Source organism: Diadema antillarum, unplaced genomic scaffold, assembly GCF_040938485.1.
Source record: "Diadema antillarum isolate AM-2024a unplaced genomic scaffold, OU_Dant_1.0 seq00000697_RagTag, whole genome shotgun sequence".
NCBI lineage: Eukaryota > Metazoa > Echinodermata > Echinoidea > Diadematoida > Diadematidae > Diadema > Diadema antillarum.
In genome coordinates this window covers 1452700-1474697 of record NW_027271602.1, presented here as the reverse complement: position 1 = coordinate 1474697, position 21998 = coordinate 1452700, and the positions used below count along the sequence as shown (strand labels likewise).

Sequence of the window (21998 nt, the reverse complement as noted above, 5' to 3'; positions counted from 1 at the left end):
ACACACTTGTTAAGCAAGAGTATGCACTGCAGCTTTAATGGGTATGACAGCTTTGGCTAAATGACACTCTTTAAGTCACAAGGTATAATGTAACTTCAAAGTAGATGCTGGTACAACGTATAGTCAAAATCATTTTCAGTAGGTGTGAGGTATGTTTGGGGTGAAAGTTGCAGGATCCTGGCTGCCAACAAACACATCATACTTTGGCTGACAGTGGTTATCTATCACACCAATGTAAATGTTAAGGGAACTATATCCATGATGCTGATTTGTTTGTTTGTTTTTATTTAATCATCTTTCATAACTTTTAAAAGAATGACATTCAAGCATTAAAGGAAATCAAAGCCCATGTATTAATGTTGACTTAGTGAAAGCAGCAATATTAGTCCAACACATCAATGAAAGTTAAAAAAAAAAATATGGACAATCCATTCCAGAAGTTAAGAATTTTTAAAGTTTCAGAGCTGTCATTGCTTGTCAAGAAGTCTACTACAGCTCATGACATCATTTTGGACATCAAAATAATATAATAAGGCTTCCACAAAATTTCATTTACTATGAAAAGCATACAATCCATTGACTTGTAACTGACATTTGATTAGGGTACATTCCCCCCCCCCTGCTTCCTGAAAGAGGTATAAAGTCAAAGTGTTCTTTAATCATTCTAGAAAAGTGTAAATACTTCGAATTTTCTTAAAGGGGAAATCCAGTCCAACTATAAGTTAGACTGATCAAAAAAAAAGAGTAAAATCTTATGAGTTCAGCCGTAAAGATTTCACTGAAATCGGATGAAAAATAAGGAAGTTATGACATTTTGAAGCTGTGCTAATCTCTGCAAAACAGTTCTTGTACAGTGGATATGAATATGCAAATGAGTGAGCTACCCATGTCATACCCTCACAATTTTCCATTGATCGTGTACATAAAAATGACGAAAACTCAATGTGTTTGTCATTGAAGTCTGAAACATGATGTTATTCCTGATTGAATAACTTCAGAATAGTGATGAGTTAGATATACCAGGATTTGAGCGTCGGGCATAATTGCATTTGAATGAAAAACTGGAAATTTCATAATTTTATGTTCAAACTATATGGCAAGTTGTGAGGGAATGACATGCTCACTTTGCCATTTGCATATTCATATTGACTGTTCAAGAATTGTTCCCCACCCCCCAATAACAAAACTTCAAAATGTCATAACTTTCTTATTTTTCATCAGATTTCGAACAAAATTATACCGTTGAACTCGTATATTTTACTCTTTCTTATCAGACTAAGTTATATTTGAACTGGATTTGCCCTTTAATTCAATGGTCTCTTAATATGATATCCTGGCAGTGCCTACAGTGTGTGCTCCCTGCTGCCTCCCAGCCTCTAGGGTTCAAACAAACACTTCACTGTGTGGTCCTTCTTATGACACAATACATGATGTGTTATCCAAGTTGAGGCCGCACGTTCCATCTCCACGGTACACAAGATAGTAACCCTGGCATCAAATGATGTTAGAAAAATGTGTGTAAAGAACTCTCGCAATTAATGCTTGATTCTATACGTTAATCTAGTAAAACTATATATCAACTGATGTTATGGCACCCATGAAATTTGCCAATTAAAACATAAGGAGAAGAATCAGATCATTCAAATGTGCACTACTACCTCTTAAACTCTAGCAACTGCAATGTATGCACTGTACAAAATTCTCTAAACATGGTTTACAAGTTATAATGGCTTACATTGCAGTCTAACTGTGAAAGACATTGTAATTTCCAAACTACATATCAGTTTCTGTCTTGTTCTTTTAAGCACTGCTAAACGAATTACTCGAGGCACACTTAAATGGCTATTACCATATGAACCACAGATGGAAGAGCTTACAAAGAAACTCTCGTATGCAGTCAAAGCAAAGTCACTTTACAAGAAGAGGACAGCTGTACAAAAAGAAGACTGACAATTTGAGTACACTTGGATAACAAAAAGACAGCTATGGAATTTTAGGTATGCTAGTTTTCTTTACAGACCAATCATATTGATCACAAGGCAAGTGTCGTAATGTGTCTTGCCCACAAACGTACAACACCTTTCTTTTTTTTGTTTGTTCACAAATAGACCTATGGATCATAAGTTAGGAGTCATAATTAAATCAAATGCACAGTACATTGGTCCCTAAAAGTTCATTGACTGCTGACTGTGACCTTTGACCTTGTGGTGACCATCAACTCCCCAAGGTACATCTACCATCCAAGTTTGGTCACAAATAGACTTACGGATCAAAAGTTATGACCCATAATAAAAATGTGCCCTAAAAACTTAACATTGGGCCCTAAAAGTTCATTGACCCCAGTCTGTGACCTTTGACCTTGTGGTGACCATCTACTCCCCAAGGTATATCTACCATCCAAGTTTGGTCACAAATAGACTTACGGATCAAAAGTTATGACCTATAATTAAAACGCGCCCTAAAAACTTAACATTGGGCCCAAAAGGTTCATTGACCCCGGTCTGTGACCTTTGACCTTGTGGTGACCATCAACTCCCCAAGGTACATCTACCATCCAAGTTTGGTCACAAATAGACTTACAGATCAAAAGTTATGGTCCATAATCAAAATGCACCCTAAAAACTTAACATTGGGCCCTAAAAGTTCATTGACCTCTGCCTGTGACCTTTGACTTTGTGGTGACCATCAACTCCCCAAGGGACATCTACCACCCAAGTATAGTCACAAACGGACTTATGGATCACAAGTTATGACCTATAATCGAAACGCGCCCTAAAAACTTGACATTGGGCCCTAAAAGCTCATTAACCCCTGCCTGTGACCTTTGACCTTGTGGTGACCATCAACTTCCCATGGTACATCTACCATCCAAGTTTGGTCACATATACACTTACGGATCAAAAGTTATGGCCCATAATCGAAACGCGCCCTACAAACTTAACATTGGGCCCTAAAAGTTCATTGACCCCTATCTGTGACCTTTAACCTTGAGATGACCTTCATACTTGGTAAAAGGTAAAAACTTTGTATGACCTCTCTTCCCTCCAAGTTTGATTCAAAATGAAGCCCAGAGTACAGAGTTATTCAAGTTTTTATAGCGTTACGGACAGACGACGGACGGACAGACGCCGCAGGCGATCCCTTAAGGTGCGATCACACATCGCCGTTTAAATGGCGGTTCATGGCGTTTCTCAAACCACCGTGAACCGTGTCCCAATGATGGCGGAAAGCACTTTGACTACGTTTTCAACACGTTTTGAACACGTTTTGAACACGGAGCAAACGCGGATTGATGCGGGTAGTAACACGGATTGACGCGGTAGTAACACGGATCGCCCCGGCAGGTGGAGGAGTCCTACCAAGCCCATGTAGTTGGATGCAATCATAGCCCTTTACTTGTCCTCAATAGGTTTCAACAAGGAGCGTTTTGCTTTGTTAGGTGAACACAATTTTAAAGAAATTATGAAATGTTGTAGCCCCCTGTGTTTTACAGATTGATATAAGTGATGCAACAATTTATCTTCAAGTTTCAACATGCTTTTTCTCTTTCTCTTTCAATTTTCAGAATATCTATATTAACTGTCATTAAAAAGACATACATATCAAAGCAGAATCCAACATAGTTTCCAAAGTCTCCTGTTCATTTGCAGGTTTATTTATCAAGTGATGTACAAGTACTTGCTTGTTTCAACAATTCTCTTTTTTTATTAAGTTTTCACATTATCATTTCGCGTATTGAATTTAAGATCTTGTTGCTTGTTTATCCATGTTTTCACAAAATTGCTCCTTCTTACCTTTCACAGCTCCTTGTGAAATAATTATGAGCCTATGAGAGTTCCTAAATCGTAAGGGGAATCTGTATGTGATGCCCTCGATCCATTACAACAAACTGCTCTGGCAAACATGGTTTATGCCGTCCCAGAACTGTGGAACAGCACCCCAAGTGATAAAACATGCAAGTGGGCCATCAATAAGTCTAAAATGTTTTTAAAAACCTATCTGTTAAAATAGTTACATAGTGATTGTAGATGATGATTTATGCAGCATGTTGATGTTTCTGAAATTACCTTTTCCTGTTTATTTTTTTGTTCCCCCTCTAAAGCGCATAGAGACCTTGCCCAAGGTATTATGCGCTACATAAGAACGGCAATGATGATAATATAATAATATCTTTAACAACAGTCAATAAAAAGACATAGCACATTAATCAATGTATTATCAAAGAAGCATTATATACAGTATGTGTGCATAGTTTCCTCTTTACTTACAGGTTCACGTAACATAATAACGGTGGGGTTTTTTTTTTTCAAGTTTCAACATTGCTTTTTCCCTCTACTCTCTTAAGTTTCAACATATCTGTATCAAAAAAGGCATACATATAATCACGGAAGCAGAACCCAACATATTTACATAAGTTTTCTGTGTATAACTTATCAGGTTCACGTTGCTGGCCATCTTAAAAGCTGTTAAGCTTTAATAAAATTATGAACTTACCTTTTAATGTAAATAATGTAGTATTCAACATACGTAACAACTTTTTGAACATGAAACTTTATTTGTTACTGTATATGTGTTAAAGAAATAAGGAAACTATAGCATTCAATATATTTACCCGATCTTGCATTATGGGTTCATCTTTGCTTTTTTTTCTCCATTCTTTATTGCTCCGCCACGAAGTGTCGCCGGAGCCATTATTCTCTGTTAAGTTCATTGTTTCTTTTCGCTTGAAAATTATGACAGTGTTAACACGGTATTATCACGGATCTTGCCGTGCAAACACGGAGGATGCCGTTCTGTACACGATGAACGGCGATGTGAACACGGTCCATTTCAAACCGCCAAGACCGCCACGAAAAATTAAACATGTTTAATTTTTCTGGCAGTTCCCCGCGGTTTCCCGCAGTTCTCAGGGTTCATGGCGGATGAGTGACGGATGACCAGGGTTTGTGTACGGTGTAAACACGGTCTTTGGCGGAGCACGGCGATTTGCTGAACCGCCATGAACCGCCATGTGTGATTGCACCTTTAGTCTCCCCTCACCTCCGGTGGGCTTGACAAAAACTACATATTCTATGCATATTAGATTAGGTGAAGAGATCACTGCCTCGCCGCTCTCCCATTGGTATGTAAATGCACAATATAACAATTCTAGTTTCTGTCAAGACATTTTCACATCAGCCCGATGAAAATCCAGGCTTGAGATTTACTTTGTAATCACAAATTAGTGCACTATTTCATTTCCTATTCACATCAGCCAGAAGAGAATTAACCCGAAATTTTTTTTGAGCTAATTTGATAGCTGAGCATGCACACACAACATTGGTAGAGCGCACGTCTTCAAAATTTTATCCACGATTTGTGTCCAGGTTGCCTTGATTGATTGGGTCACACACGCTAGGCATGATGGGATGCATCACGATAATTTCTTGAGGTGGATTCACATTATGATAATAGCACACTAGTTTGCTAATCATCCCGCTTTTTCAGAAATTTCCCAAGTTAGGGTCGAGAAATTTTCTCAAGCTAAGCTTTCATATTTGTGCGCTAATTTAAATTAACGTTATCAGGTAGCACGCTATTTTGTCATCTGGTTACGAAAATCCAAGCTCAAGATTCTGAAAATAGCGTGCTATTTCAAAACATTGGGCTGAGGTAAAAATGCCTAATGATTTGGAAACCTTCTAAAACGTCATCAATGCTAAAGCATGAAAGTTATAGAATACCTTTATGTTGAAGACTGATATCTCCTCTCTAAATCAATTTGTGAAGATTTGTGAAAAAGCAAATGAACTCTGATTGCTTCTTTTATGTAAATGTAATTTCTGCGCATTTCACTTGTTTTAAAGAAACTTTTATTGTTCAGAATGTTTGATTTCACTCTCATAGAAAAGTTAATTACACATACTCTGGTTTTGTCTCAGGATGGAAAGAAAGTAGAAATTATGAGGATACTGCCTATTTTCATGGTATCATTTAAATCAATGGACAGGACAATTGAATATCATGCTACTGAAAGACAATACTGTAAAAGTGGAAATTTTCATGGTGCTGAAATTTTTGCGCATTTCGCGCAACCAGAAACTAGCGCAAAAATAAAAGCACGCAATTACTTTTGCTTGCCATATGTTCCTTTTCTTACTGTCTTGATTCTGCAGAATTAAAAACACGCAAAACTCTTCTTACCGGATCAAGTGCAAAAAATTAGTCGTGCGAAAATATCCACTTTTACAGTAGATATAATGCCTTTGCTTGCCATAATAGACATCAATACTTTGTTTCAATGTATTAGTTAGAACATCATACTGGATCATTTATTCAATGCTTTGATCGAATATTATAGCAAAAGCAATTCATGTACAGCTATCAGATACCCATATTTCCTATGACTTAAATGGAAATTTGAACTTTGTTGAACTGTGTTGGACATGTAATACTTAAAATCTTTTTAATCAAAAAACCCACTATATATATATATATATATATATATATATACATCTTTTTTGATTTTTTTTTTTATTAAATTTTTTTATTAATTAGTATTATTTTTTCAAAACATGTAACCTTACATCTAGTAGTTTAAAAAAATGCTTCCTCCAGTTATGGCATGGAAGGAAATTTGTAACAAATCGTCAGGCAGCTAAGGATGGTGACCAAAAACAACAAAAAGTTGATGTCATCTTACCTCTTCACCCCAGTTTTTGCCCCAGCTGTTTTTGACAATCCAGAATGGCTCTCCATCTGCTTTCATCCCACACACCACACACAGAAATGAAGGCAGAAGAAACAAAGAAATATAAAATTATGTCTGTGGGTTGTGTGGTGCACTTCATTACTAGCATATTCATATTTCACACATACCTCTGACAAAAACAAAACAAAACAAACAAACAAACAAACAAACAAAACTCCCCAAACTAGACTAGACTAGGTGATCCAATTTGTGATCAGGGGCAATTGGCCATGCAATTTCTGATTTATATGTTTATTAGAGAAGAGATATTAAAGCTTGGCATCTTGTGGATGATCATCTTGTGGACAATTAGCTTCATGATCTGCTCATTCACAAAAAGTATTGCACAAAATCCTGTAATTTGAAACCTGAGTTTCAAATTCAATCACATTCTAAAGGCATTGTCACACCTTTCCGGGCGAGCCTTGCGTGTGCGACTTGCGAAGAACAATTTTTGCTACCCAGAGGTCCCCGCAGATGACCCGCACATGACAGTACCTAACACGTATCTCACCTGTAGACTTGGAGTTGCGCATAGCAAGTCCTCTTTACCCACAGCCAAGTTTTGGTCCTGTCACACCTTTCCAGCAAGATACGCAGGCTTGATGTGTGTAGTGGATTTTCCAGCACTCAGGACAATTTTTGCAGGTGGACAAGGATTTGGGCGAGTTTCACATGTGTCTTACTTGCTTACGTGCTAGTTATGTTCTACTTACGTCCATTCCTTTTTGACCTGCGCGTAGGTGCATGGGTGGTGAGTGAGGGCTGACAACTTGGTGAAGAAATTCCTCTGAAGGAATTTGAAATGGCAGATGTCCCACAGAATGTCATGCAGATGACACGCGCTCCAGTGCAAAAGCATAAATCCATGGGCAATGTACGTACTTCAAGCGGGTCAACTGCCTGTGACTTGCGGCAGCTACAGGCCTCCTACTGTGTGGACCTCTGCAGGTAATCCCCGCGACTCACCCGGAAAAGTTTTGGTCATGCTCAAACCTTGGCTGCTGGTAAATCGGACTTGCGTGCACACCTCCGGGCAACTACGGGCGAGATGCGCGCTATGTACTGTCAGGTGCGGGCCAACTGCTGGGAGGTCCGGGTAGCAAAAATGTTTTCCTGCAAATCAACCCGCAATGCCCTCCCAGACATGGTGTGACAAGGCCTTGAGCATGCTCAAATCTCATTCCAGGTAAGTCGCGGGGGTTTGCCCGCAGAGGTACACGTAGAACACCAGTAGGAGGCCCATAGCGGCAGCACCTCGCAGGCAACTCATACGAGGGTACTTCGCGGCTGTAACGCAGGTACTTCACAGCCTCTGTATGTCGCTCATAACAGAAAATGGATTGGTTTCAAAGCTCTTACGCAGGTCACTAAGAATACACACTAAGTAGCAGGTAAGTAGCACACATCTAGCACGTAAGACGCAAGCACGGAAATCACCAACATCCTTGTCTGCCCACAGAAAATTTCCCTATGTGCTGGAAACACCCTACTTACAACAAGCCCGCGTAGCTTACCTGGAAAGGTGTGACAGGGCCTTTAGAAATGATTGCAACATGTGATTAACAAGCAATGGCCACATGATGATATCCCAGAGCATTGAAATCTGGCAGAAATCCAACCAGGAATAAGTGAGCTATTGCTATATGAATAAAGTCATGTCAACTTGTGTTCCATTAAAAAAACAAGAGCCCCAGGGGTCTCGCCCTCACCTGAGTATCGCAAGTTCACCTTTCACGCAGTCACTAATCTAAATTACACACAGCTCTACTAAAATTTGACCAGGCATTCTCAAGTAGAAGATGAAATTGTACAATGAAGGCCCAAATTAAGACTTGATCCAGACATTTACTCAAATATCAAAACAATTATCACAAATACCCAAAGTGTAAGCTACAACACATCAAAGTGTGGGAGATATTCACGGAAGGATAAGTGAGCTAATGCTAGATGAACACAGGTCATGGCAATTGGCATTTCGAGAAAAAAAGGACTGTAATACAGATAACACGTAAAAAAGTCAAATTTTGCAAAAGGTAACTTCAATCAATTTTTTCACAATGATGTTGTCACAACACTGAATAATAATTACAATTTCAGCTACAACATGCTGAATTTGGGTACAAAATTGACAAAGGATAAGAGAGATGAGCTTGAATGAATTGGAAATCTGATGACATCATTATGAAATTTTATAATTTTCATTTCATGCAGAAAATTCAAAAGCTTTAATCATTTTGCCAACCTTCAAGTCCAATTAGCTCACATCTACCACTCATCAGCTTTCAGAATGTGTAAAAAATTGTTGAAGGTCACTGTCCATCCTAACGAGCTACAATGGATTTAATATTTACATTTTCCCACATATTTGCACTGTAAATCCAATTGACGAATGCACAAAATTTTAAATTTGATAGGCATGTGTGACTTCATGTCAAGTCTGATAGACTTGATAGACCTGAAATTTAATGAAAATATTCTTTATCAAATTAAAAACCGATTCCATGCAAGAATATTCATTTTTGCCTTATGGATGCGCAAATACACATAACTTACGCGCCTGCAGATGAGTACACATGTAATTTGGAAATGCTCAAAATGGTCTGAAACGTATGCAAAATGATTTCTAGCTTGATGGAACATTTTGAAATTTTTACGTATTGAAAATATAGATCACTACATGAATTATACATCTGCCAATTTTTATTGAAAAATAAAGTTTAGAAATGGAGCTTGAAACATTTAGAAAATGATGTCATAATGACTTCACAGTTGAGCAATCACACAGAAAAAAAAAAAATGTTATAGCGTCCTGAGCTCATAGCTGTGGGACGAGAGGCTGAAAATAGTTTATTTTCAAGTTTTGTTGCAACGCCATGATGCATTATAATAATAATAATAATAATAATAATAGAGAGACTCTTATAAAGCGCTCATTCTACCTAAAAAGATACTCATGGCGCTATAGAACAGAGTGATATCGTATCACGTTACAACAGTATCACAGAAAATAATAAGAATATACAAACAAACAATATATACGTACACATATACATACGGGGTAAACAATTATCAATTCAAATTAAAAAGGTAGGTCTTAAGATTCTTTTTAAAACCATCAATAGAAGATGCTTGTCTAAGAAATTTTGGTAGGCTATTTAATAGTTTTGGGCCCATGTATGAAAAAGCACATTATACAATATTACCGTAAATATACATTCTTTCCAAATCTATTTTCATTCAACTTGCACATGATATATGAGAAATTTGTGGATAAATCTGTCCCTTCACTGCTCGTAAAGCTATGGAGACATGTGGAACAAACTGGCAGCTCTACCAGCGGCACATGATTTCCCAAGCACTTATCTCTGTGTTACTCACGCGTACGCTTACATGTTATATCCACTGCATACCTGCACGCATGCATACCAACAGCATGCTGATGCTGTATTGCCGTTTGAACGTACGCATACTGATTGCAATGGCATGCTGAGGTATGGCTATGTGTTTATCAATACTCCACTGCACTGAGATCGCACAATAGGATAGAGGTCTAATGAATTTTACAGCTGGGCTGTAATGGCTGATGACACATTGATTAAAAACAACACAATTACATACCATTTTAGGCCTACTTATTTGCAACCAAATAAGCAATATAAAACAAACTTGTTGGTGAATAAAGACTCACAAGAAATAGACATATCTGAGTGTGGATATGTTCTATGGGTCTATATGCATTTGTTTGTCCGAGTGTGTGCATACAAAACAAATTAAAGGAAATACATTTCATCCCATTTGTTTTTCTTTACATTAAAATGTAAGTGTGCCTGTGAGCTGTATGTATGTGTGTGTGTGTGTGTGTTTGTGTGAAAAAAAAGAGATCTTGTTTCACTCCAGATTCAAAAGGTTTTATGTAAAAGCCTTTGCTGAATCTCATGCCACAAGAGAACACGGGTGGTTACACCAAGGAGATTGAAGAGATGGAGTAACAACAGAGTTATTCCCTTTGATCTATGTTTGAAGCCGCCGCTCAAAAATATTTGAAGCATGTGACAAACAGGATCTGCAGCACCGATACGAAGACAATTGACTTGTGTCTCATTGCATAATCACCAGCCACTTTCAAAGGAAGATATGTCTTTGTGATGTTAATTACTTTTCGCTATTCCTTCTTATAAAAGCTGGGTGGTACAGACAAGAGGATGCGTGAACAGAAATTGAGGAAAAAATGCTAAAATGAAAATGAAAATTACTCGACTGGGCATACGCGGGCACTAATCTGATATATCTATCAATAAAGAATAATACTTGAAGATTATTACATGTTAGTTTCATTTGGGGGAAATTAAGTCGAAAAGTGATAAAACCAGCTTTCCAGGATGGTACAGTTTTAAACATTTTCACATAATACAGCTCTGATTTACACTTTTGCGCAAATTTCTGAACGAAATTGACTTTTCTTTTACATGCTTTATTATTAAGTGAAATTTCATTTCATTTAAAAAATAGATAAGCTTAGCAAAATATGGCCAACATTATGATAACGTTCAAAATTAATCTTCAGATTGCTCAGCAAGAAGGCGGCTTGGAACATCAATCATCAAAGGCACAAGTGCACCTGTGGAATTCTTTTGTACATCAATAGAAATCTGACAACTGTTTGAATAAGTTACAGCCAGTTGGAACTCCATGTATAAAACCTCCTTGGTTACACATTCTGTATAATTCCTACTACATGTACTGATAATTTCACTATTTACTGGTATGTATATGTGTTCATGACAATGTGAACATACATATGGTTACACACACACACACACACACTGCCACAAAAACATACACATTGATTTCTTTAGATCAATGGCATGATGAAAATCATAACACACATATATATAGCAATGTTGCACACTGGCACTGGTCCAACGGTCCAAAACCAATAACAAGGCAAGTGCCAAAATGTGTCTCGCCCATTCGTGTAGAAGAAATTAATGTTTTTCTATATCCTGGAAGTTCACTGACCCCACCTATGACATTTGACCTTGTGGTAACCTTCAACTCCCAAAGGGACATTTACCAGCCAAGTTTGGTCACAAACGGACATATATGGATCAAAAGTTATAACCATACTCAAAATGCCCCATAAAATGTAACATTGGGTCCTAAAAGTTTGTTGACCCATGTCTGTGACCTTTGACCTTGTGGTAACCTTCAACTCCTCAAGGGACATCTACCATCCAAGTTTGGTCACAAATGGAAATAGGGATCAAAAGTTATGAGCCATAATCGAAACGCACCGTAAAAACATTGGGCCCTAAGAGTTCGTTGACCCCTGTCTGTGACCTGTAACCTTGTGGTGACCTTCAACTCCCCAAGGGACATCTACCATCCAAGTTTGGTCACAAATGGACATATACATCAAAAGTTATGAGCCATAATCAAAACGCGTCATAAAAACTTAACATTGGGCCCTAAAGTTCATTGACCCTGCCTGTGACCTTTGACCTTGAGGTGAACTTCATGTTTGGTAAATTGAGTAACTTTGTATAACCATTCTTCTCTCCAAGTTTGATTGAAATTAAAGTCCTCATCACCAGTAGAGAGTTATTCAAGTTTTTGTAGTGTTATGGATGGACGACGGACAACGGACGGACAGACGTCGCAGGCGACTCCTTAGTCTCCCTGCACCTCTGGTGGGCTCGACAAAAATCACTGTCGGACCAGTAACTTTTGCAGGAATGGACCAGTAGTGAAAAAGGGTTTGTGTACAGCCCTGCATATAGTATTTCAACTCATAATTGGAGTTTCACAACTGTTTCGCATTCATTCTCCACCTCTGAGATATTGACTGCCTTGCCAGATACAAACTAGAAATGTTGCTACGGCGACTGGTATGCCTCCGCCATGATGCATGGTTCTCCTAATAGGTGTATAGTATAATGTCTTCACAATGTGTGATGACAGTTTCACTTAACTGGGAAAATATTGATATGACAGGTTTGTCACAAATGACCTATGACCTTTTGGCAAGAAACTTCCCACAGAATATATATTGGGTTATACATGCATACATCAAGTTTTTAAAAAAATCCTTCAGGCATTGCATAAATATACGGAAAGTAGTGATATTTTGAGGAGTTGACCTTGACCTTTGACCCCCTGACCTTTGACCCATGACCCCCAACTTCCCTAGATAATCACTGCCCATCCGTACATGCATATATACTAAGTTCCATGAAGATACCTTGAACCATTTGCGAGATATGGAGAAAAACATGAAATTTCAACCTTTTTTTCACAAAATAATCTATGACCTTTGACCTTTGACCCCATGACCCTAAAATCCAAACAAAGTATTATCCCCCCAGGATATACCCTCATACCAAGTTTGATGCAAAACCACCTCACGGTTCTTGAGATATCGACAAAACAAAACGGGACGGACGTACGGACGTACGGACGGACGGACGACGACCGAAAACATAATGCCTCCGGCCACTTCGTTGGCACAGGCATAAAAAAATGCCAGTGTGAAATGAAGCCCTGTGCATACACATTTACTACACACATACAGTGTACACATGCACAAGCACATGTTTGCATCCTGGTAACTGTCTTATCACAATCAGATGAAGCAAGCGTTACCCACCTTTCACTCCATAGCCAACTATGAGGACACCATGATCCAGTGATTCTGGGTCACAGAAGATCTTCCAGGGGTGTGAAATGCCTCCCATGTAGAACTGCATGGCAAAAGCATTGATACCTATGGAGATTGGGCCATTGACTGCTAACCAGGATGCCATTTCTGTTGGGAACACAGGAAATCGGTAACAACTATAACCATCTTTCCCTTTTTGTGTTAGTTTTGTACAAGCTTTGTGAACTACAATGCATGTGATGACTCCCAAGAGCAAAAATATAAAGATTCAAATCTATTGATATCACTCATTACAAAAACAACCACAGCAAACAAACAATACACAAGAGACCTGGGGGTCTCGCGCTCACGTGAGTATTGCAAGTTCACCTTCCATGCATTCTGGCAGACTCTTACCTAAGAGCATTGGAAACTTGTGATGGGGTAGCTTTGAGAGCTGGGGGCATGGTGTCCATTTGCATCCATCACACTGGTAAAAACACCTGCAAGGTACACTGTACTTAGAATGTTGGACTATGCAGTTTTGAAAAAAAAAAAAAGACTTAAGGCCTTATCACTTTTGATTCTAGAGAACAATATCATTGAATATTCCTTATTTCGGAGGTGCGTTTGCCTCCCCCCCCCCCCCAAGTTTTTTTTTTTTTTTTTTGGGGGGGGGGGCACTGCACTGAACAAACTTGGAACTACAGTCATCAACGTACAATTACAAAGTAACTTTGCTTTATCAAGTCTGGTTCTAGAGAAGAATTGTAAATATTCCTTAATGTTGGGGGCGGGGGATTAGCTCCCCTAGGGTCCCCAAAGGGGAGCATGGTGCCCTGTTGAACAAATTGAGATCTTAACTCCCTGGCATGCAACCTGTCAATTTTGGTGAGTATTCATCAAGGGGTTTTTCAACGATTATGAACATGTGCAATTTACACCACTATTTGGACCCATTCCACCCCACTCCCTTGGGTCTCGGGAGGGGGGGGGGGTCCCAAGGGGGGAAGGTGATTCCCCCATGACCAACTTGAAACAACAGTCATCAATATACTGACTCATTGTATTAACGTATCCTTCTGGTTCTAGAGAAAATCTTTAAAGATTCCTTACTGCGGGGGGGGGGGGGGGGGGGGGGGGAGGGTGGGGGCCCCCAGGTGGGGCATGGTGCCCATTTGATGGAATTGAGATTCTTTCTCCCCTAGGGATGCTACCTGCCAAGCTTGGTGAAAATTCATAAAGGGGTTTTCAAGAAAAAGATGAAAAAATACAATTTAGGCCCCAATTTAGACCCCCTGGGGCCCCCCAGGTGGGGCATGGTGCCCATTTGATGGAATTGCGATTCTATCCCCCTAGGGATGCTACCTACCAAGTTTGGTGAAAATTCATAAAGGGGTTTTCAAGAATAAAGATGAAAAATTACAATTTAGGCCCCAATTTGGGCCCCCTGGGGCCCCCCAGGTGGGGCATGGTGCCCATTTGATGGGAATGATATTCTATCCCCCTAGGGATGCTACCTGCCAAGCTTGGTGAAAATTCATGATGGCATTTTCGAGAAAAGATGAAAATGTACAATTTGGGCCCCATTAGGACCCCTCCCCATCCCCATCCCCTGGGTCCCAAGGGGGACACCCCTGATTTTGCCATGAACAAACTTGAAACTACAGTCATCAATGTACTATAAACTCATAATACTAACTTAGCTCTATCACTTCTGGTTCTAGAGAATAAGATTTTTAAAGATTTCTTAATTTTGGGGAGTTTGGACCCCCCCCCCTCTGGGGGCCCCCCAGGTGGGGCATGGAGCCCATTTGAACAAATTGAGATCCTATCCCCCTAGGGATGCTACCTGCCAAGTTTGGTGAAAATCGGTCTTGGATTCTCAAGAAGGAGATGAAAATGTAAAAAGTTTACGCACAACGGACGACGAACGACGCACGCTGGATGAAGAGCAATCGCAATAGCTCCAGGTGAGCTAATAATCATACACCTCCATAAAAATGTATTGTTAAACCAACTACCTGTTGAAATTTCTGAAATACGGCAAATCATACATCAATAGAAAGCTAAGAGCATGAGCGATGTCATTATATCAGTTTGGATACCTGAAGACTAACTGTAATACAATCAGACGGAATCAAAAAACTGTATTCTTTTTGCTTTCCTGAGCAAAAGACAGCTACGATTTCAGCTCTCTTTTGGATGACGTCAGCTTTTGAACGAAGAACAGTAGCACTGACAGCCAAGTGGCTGGGCAAACTGTGAAACAAAGTTGACAGTGCGTCGCAGAGCGTTGCGAAGCTCTGCTCTAAACCATCTTTGCTGTGAAATATCTTGCACGGCGTGCCTGCAATTTGGTTTTTGTGCAGAAATCAACCCAAAGATCAGGCGGCATATCGCTAGACAATATCAATAGTATCTGTAAAGGCCATGTCATACCTTTCTGGGCAAGCCTTGCATGTGACTTGCGAAGAACTTTTTTTACTACCTGGAGGTTCCCGCAGATGACCTGCACATGACATTACCTAGCATGTATCTCATCCGTAGTCGCCCGGAGGTGCGCACACAATCTTTTTACCCGCAACCATGTTTAGGCCCTGTCACACCTTTCCGGGCAAGCTACGCAGGCTTGTTGCATGTGGGGATTTTCCAGCATACTGGACAATTTCTGAGGGCGGACAAGGATTTGGGCGAGTCAGTGCATGTGTCTTACTTGCTGGACGCATTCTACTTAAGTTCTACTTGCGGGCATTCTGTGTGACCTGCGTGGCAGGCGCATGGGGGCTGACAACTCAGAGAAGGAATTCCTCCGAAGGAATGGGAGAAGTAACACAGAATGTCATTATCTTGGCTGCTTGCAGGAACTGCGAAATACCTGCATGGGAGTTGCCTGCGAGGTGCTGCCGCTAAGGGCATCCTACTGGCGTTCTGCATGGACCTCTGCAGGAAATCCCCACAACTCCCCTGGAAAAAGTTTTGGTCACGCTCAAAACTTGGCTGCAGGTAAATCAGACTTGTGCGCGCACCTCTGGGCAACTACGGGCGAGATAAGCGATAAGTACTGTCAGGTGCGGACCAACTGCGGACAGCTCCTGGTAGCAAATTTGTTTCCCTGCAAGTCAACCCGTAAAACATCCCAAGATACGGTATGACAAGGCCTTGAGCATGCTCAAAACTTGTTCCTAGTGAGTCGCGGGGCTTCACCCGCAGAGGTACACGCAGAACACCAGTAGGAGACCCTTACCGGCAGCACCTTGCAGGCAACTCCAACACTGGTACTTCGCAGTACCCATAAGTCTCTTGTGACCGAACGCTCTCGCGCAGGTCACACGGAATACATGCAGGTAGAAGGTAAGTAGCACGTGTCTAGCGGGTAAGACACAAGTGCGAAACTGGCAAACATTCTTGTCTGCCCACAGAAAATTCTCCTGCGTGCTGGAAAATCCCTACTCGCAACAAGCCCGCGTAGCTTGCCCGGTAAGGTGTGACACGGCCTTAAGTGTTTTGCCTCTGTGATATTGAGCGTTGCCAGAATTTGTCAATTATTGCCATCTACAATATGTGCTGACTGCAACTAGAAGTATCACCAAAGGTGATTAATACCCCCACTCCCGCAGTCAAAATTCCTATGAAAAAGAATTGAACCAGGGTTTGATAAAAGGTTATGTGTGTGTGTGTGTGTATGTGAGTAGTACCTTGTGAGTACCTAGTGAGTTTGACTGCTTCACAATTGTATTAATTCACTCCACAAGATTTTCAAGAATCTAATATGTCATTACCATGGCAACACCCTTGTCAGGTACAAACACAAAAAGTGTCTTGCATAACTCTACCTATAGATCATTATAGGCCCTACATACCAAATTTGAAATAATTTGTTAAATACTGTGGAAGTAGCTCACTCCACAAGGTTTTGGAAAATTTGTGGTTACCATGGCAACACTTCCTCTGACAAACACACAAAAAAACATGTCTTGCACATCTTCACCTCAATGTCATCATGTACCCCTAGTTTCAACAACATTGATGTAGAAGGAGTTTGCAATGCAAGATTTGCAACGGACCGCCCAACTGCCTGACCGACCACATGCTGATTCCTGTATATTCCTATAATAGGGAGTTTTCGATTGGGTGAACGAGAAGGTTGTGATGCCGAGCGCAAGCGTATGTCAAGGCGTCACGTCTGTATGTTGACCTGCTGCTGAAATACATTTCGATTTCGGGCGTCGCGTCTCGTGGCGTGTGCAGGAGGCTATCTGTGCCTTGAGTGCATAGTTATGTGGAATTTGTGACTTGTTTTTTTTACCTGTAATATATATTTTGTCTTTGACTAGATGCCAAATAAGTATCCTGGGATGAATTATGTGGATTTTAAAACATGATGCATGGTAAGGCTGCAAAGTAAAATGCGCTGCACTAGGCAAAGCACTGAGATGTGATTGTTTACCGCATTACGTGCAAATGCATGTGTGGGACTACGGTATGTAGTTGCAAATTGCGAAACAGTGAAAGCGGGCAAATAAAGTAGGTAGCAAAGGCTGTAGTTTGTATGTCAGCGCTGCTGCTGTGACGTATCAAGATCATAAGCTTTCATGTAATCAAATTATTAATATTTTCTCGAAAGAAATAGCAAAACAGGTGAACTGAGCACAGATTTCCTGAGAAGTCATCATGCTTTCTCGCACAATTTTGTCTATTGCGCGAGAGAGTGTGACGTCATAGATAAGGCGGCTTGAGCGCGGCGCGAGTGAAGTGGGTGGACGGTGATAACCGGGGTGAACGCGTTCGAAAATTTGGTGATGAGCTGAGGGTCGACACTCACGCATGCGCAGTGCGTAAAAAATATGTCATAGCATGGTGACGCCGGGCTCAACGTGCAAATTGAAAAGTGCCTTATGATGCATTTGTTGACACCGGCAATGTCAAAGACATAACGCAAGGTGGGACGGAGGTGTATGGTGTTTGAGTATATTGTGCACGCTATGCCGGAGAAGATCGGGACAAAAAGGTTCATGCCGAACCAACGGGCATGGGTGAATTTCAATGGAACATGTCGTAAGTTTGATGTCATAATTGCAAGGTTTGTTTCTCTTTACTATAGGCCCTACGAATGGTTTTAAAAACATGGCGTAGGTCTATCTGTTTCTACTCGTTGGGCTTCTCATGTAACGTTAGTAGATGTAACAGAGCCATGGTCAGCCCCGAGTAGGCCCCTTACACTAGAGATAACGTTAGTACAGTAATGTTAGAGAGATCTTCTTGTATCGCGTTGCTATCGTGTACTTATCAGCCCCGATCCGTAAAATTGTCAGCTAAAACATCCTTACAAGGGCATTTTATCCTCACTGAATCAGCTCTAGTGGAATGTCTAAGCCTCATTTACTGTTTAGCTTACCAATTTTACGAGATAATCCGAAAAAAATCCTGTTTTCTTTTCTTGCACAGATCCCGCATCTGCCTTCCAAATCAGCACTGTTCCAATCAACTAGTGTGGTCGCCGACGTGCATGGACCTACGCATAGCCTATGCTGTGCTCTTTAGCTTCCTCTATACTCTAGGCTTGACACTAGCAGGTTGTAAGCATGGTAAGCAGTTGATTTGAACAGCACTGTTTTTTTTTTTAAATAATTCATAAAATCGGTAAGCCAAACATCAATTAGGTAGGCTTAGATGTTCAACTAGAGCTGATTCAGTGAGGCTGAAGTGCTTTTTTTAGGGTGTTTTGGCTAGGTAGTTCTGCATGGCAATAAATACTAGAAGATCTGTCTCTACTCTAGTTACCTTCTTATCTGACGTTGGGAAATCTATGGTCAGGTATATACTTTTGCTACTCGGATATGACCATGTTTACTCTATTGTTAGGCCTACCATCGTTAGATAAAGAAGCCAAACGAGAAAAGACAGATAAGGCCTACCATTCGTCTATCTACTAAGATGACAAATTAATTTTGTATTTCAACCAACAGTCGCGGTATCACTCACACAGTCAGCAGAACAGGCGTAATATTAGAGATAGTGGGGGCGCTGTGGCACAGTGGATGAGACTCCCGATCGGGGGACCCGAGTTCGAATCCCGCCCAGTGCTTTCGTCCTTGGACAAGATGTTTTTACCCGCTATGTCCCTCTCGACCCAGGTATATAAATGGGTACCTGGCAATGCTAGGGTAATAATAATAGCAGGGCCCTCTGGTAGAGCAGTGGCAACACTGAAGAGGCTACCCTGGGTAAATAAGACCTTATTAGGTGATACGCTATCAGCGTATCACCTATTGTGATTGTCAAAATCTCTCTTTATTAGGTGATATGCTATCAGCGTATTACCTATTGTGATTGTCAAAATTTCTCTTTTTTTTTTATTCTTCTTTCTTTCTGCCACATTTTGTGTCGTGAATATCTCGAAAATGACATTACGGAATGACATGACATTTTCAGTCAACATGTCTCATAACAATATCTAGCCACAATAAGGTTTTCATGACAGTAACATATCTATGACGTCATCTAGGCGCCATTTTGTGATTTTCGGACCTTGTCACATGATCGATCATAACTTCATAACTAGATGTCATTTCTGTATCATTTTCGGTGGACATAAAGTTCAGGTCACGGTCTATCTTACTTTTTAACGCTAGTTACCCAGGTCATCATTACGCGCGCGCGTAAGCGCGCGTTAAAAGTTTTTTAAGTCTCAAAACGACTTCCCAATGGGAAATCTCGAAGTTTCAGACAATTTCAAGCGTTTCAAACATTTTCTCGCGTGCGCTTCCGTCCACGCAATTTCGCGCAAAGAGCGCGTAAGCAACATGAAAATGCAATTTTTTTGACTGATTTGGATTCCTGATACTTTGAGTAATAATATCCATTGATTTCCGATCGATTTTGACCTATAACAAAGGAAGGCACTGGCGTCAAAGTTGAAATTCTGCGCATCATATCGTCATTTTAAATAAAAAAAGTGGAATTGATTTTTTGAGGTACTGTTCATTCATTTGCTCGTATCTCTGTTGTTTAAGCTCAATATTATCCCAAATTCAGATATGTTGTACTTTGAACATTTGCCTTTCAAGTCCATGTCATGGTTTTGAAATTTGATGACATCATCATACTTTAAATTGTGATTAAATATAAAGACACAAAATCGGACAAGTTTACGTGTTATGTCTATGGGAGGTGATTTTTTTTTTTAAGACCATGCATTGACTTGACAACGTTTAAGCACCTTTATCTCAGCTGATTTTGCTCATTTCCTCTGAAACTTAAGTATGTTGTAGCTCAGACAATAAGCTGCAGTCATCATGCATTTTATATTTTCAAATCTCCTCATCAGGTCGACAATTTTGTAGTTAAAAACTGAAAATGAGAATGCAATCTGTACGGAACGATTGCCGATTGTTCTTTGCAACTGTATATTGGTCGAATCCACGCAGCCACTTGTGGGAAGTTGAATAGCGCCATCTCAGTTAACAGAGTCATGATAGTATTATTATACATTTAAGTTTCGCATTCGATCTTCAGGACAGCCGTGTGGCGTAATCGATTAGCTTGCTGGGTGTTCATAACGCCATACCGGAAGGCGAGAAGTTCGACTCCCGCAGGACTTTTCCCTTTCTTTCTTTTTCTTGTTTTTTTCGGCAGTTCAGCTTTACTCTGTCATTTATCATATTATTTTATCAAGTATACGTAACCCGTGAACACGGCTGCTCTATTTCCCTTGTTTTGTATTGGAGTTTGGAGATTGGGTTTGCTTCATTAATTTTGTCACACTTAATGTTGTAAATTGCCCCTTGTTACAGTGTCCCGCTTGCCCCCTTTCGTTTGCTCTTTCCTTTTCTCTTCATTGGTTATTGTTATACTGTAACAGGATAGGTAGGAACATGTACGTTTAGATAACTGGCAGGAATGGGAGCTGAATTGATTAACTCTAGTCCAGGTGTATAGCGTCTCGCTCATCTCTTTGAAATTCCAGGTTGTTATTGTTTGACCCAATATCGGAGTTGTAGACAGGTTTTATGTTGCTATAGAGGTATCTTGTGCCACATGAGTGGAAGGCATCACTGTTTAGTAGTAGTAATGAACTTTTTCATGTTGTAAATGATATAAAGATATGAATTTCACATCCAATCTTCGGGACAGCCGTGTGGCTTTATAGTCGCTTAGCGCGCTGCATGGTCCTTATGCACTACCTTAGGACGAGATGTTCGCGACCCGCAGGACGCTATTATTTTTTTTTCTCTCTCTTTCTTTGTTTTTCTTTGGGCAGTTCAGCTTCATTCCGATGTCATTTATCGTATTATCTTATCAAGTTTACTACCCCACGACACACAGTCACTCAAGTTCCCTTTTTTTTCGGAGGCTGGAGGTTGGATTTGCTTCATTTATCCTACGAAATGTTATAAATTGCCCTTGGTATACAGTGCCCTGCTTGCCACCTTTCGTTTTCTCTTTCCTTTTCTCCAGGTTTGTTCCTGTTACACTGCACAAGACAGGTCGGAAAATAATTTACATAACTAAACTGGAGCAGGAATGGCAACTGAATGAATTAACTCTAGGCCAGGTGTATGGCGTCTCGCTCATCTCTTTGAAATTCCAGGTTGTTATTGTTTGACCCAATAAAGGAATTGTAGA

At 40.2% G+C, this 21998-nt stretch overlaps 1 protein-coding gene across 1 annotated transcript in view; it reads right to left on the bottom strand.

Moving 5' to 3' along the window:
* Nucleotides 1-1413: 1413 nt before the first annotated feature.
* Nucleotides 1414-21998, bottom strand: part of LOC139737644 (cathepsin L-like) — a 128409-nt gene continuing 107824 nt past the window's right edge. Inside the window, exons 7-9 of the mRNA XM_071648320.1 lie at nt 13380-13538; nt 6683-6738; nt 1414-1488 (exon numbers count right to left, since the gene is read on the bottom strand). Of these exons, the coding sequence (XP_071504421.1) occupies nt 1414-1488; nt 6683-6738; nt 13380-13538 (290 nt within the window). The remainder of the gene's footprint in view (nt 1489-6682; nt 6739-13379; nt 13539-21998) is intronic.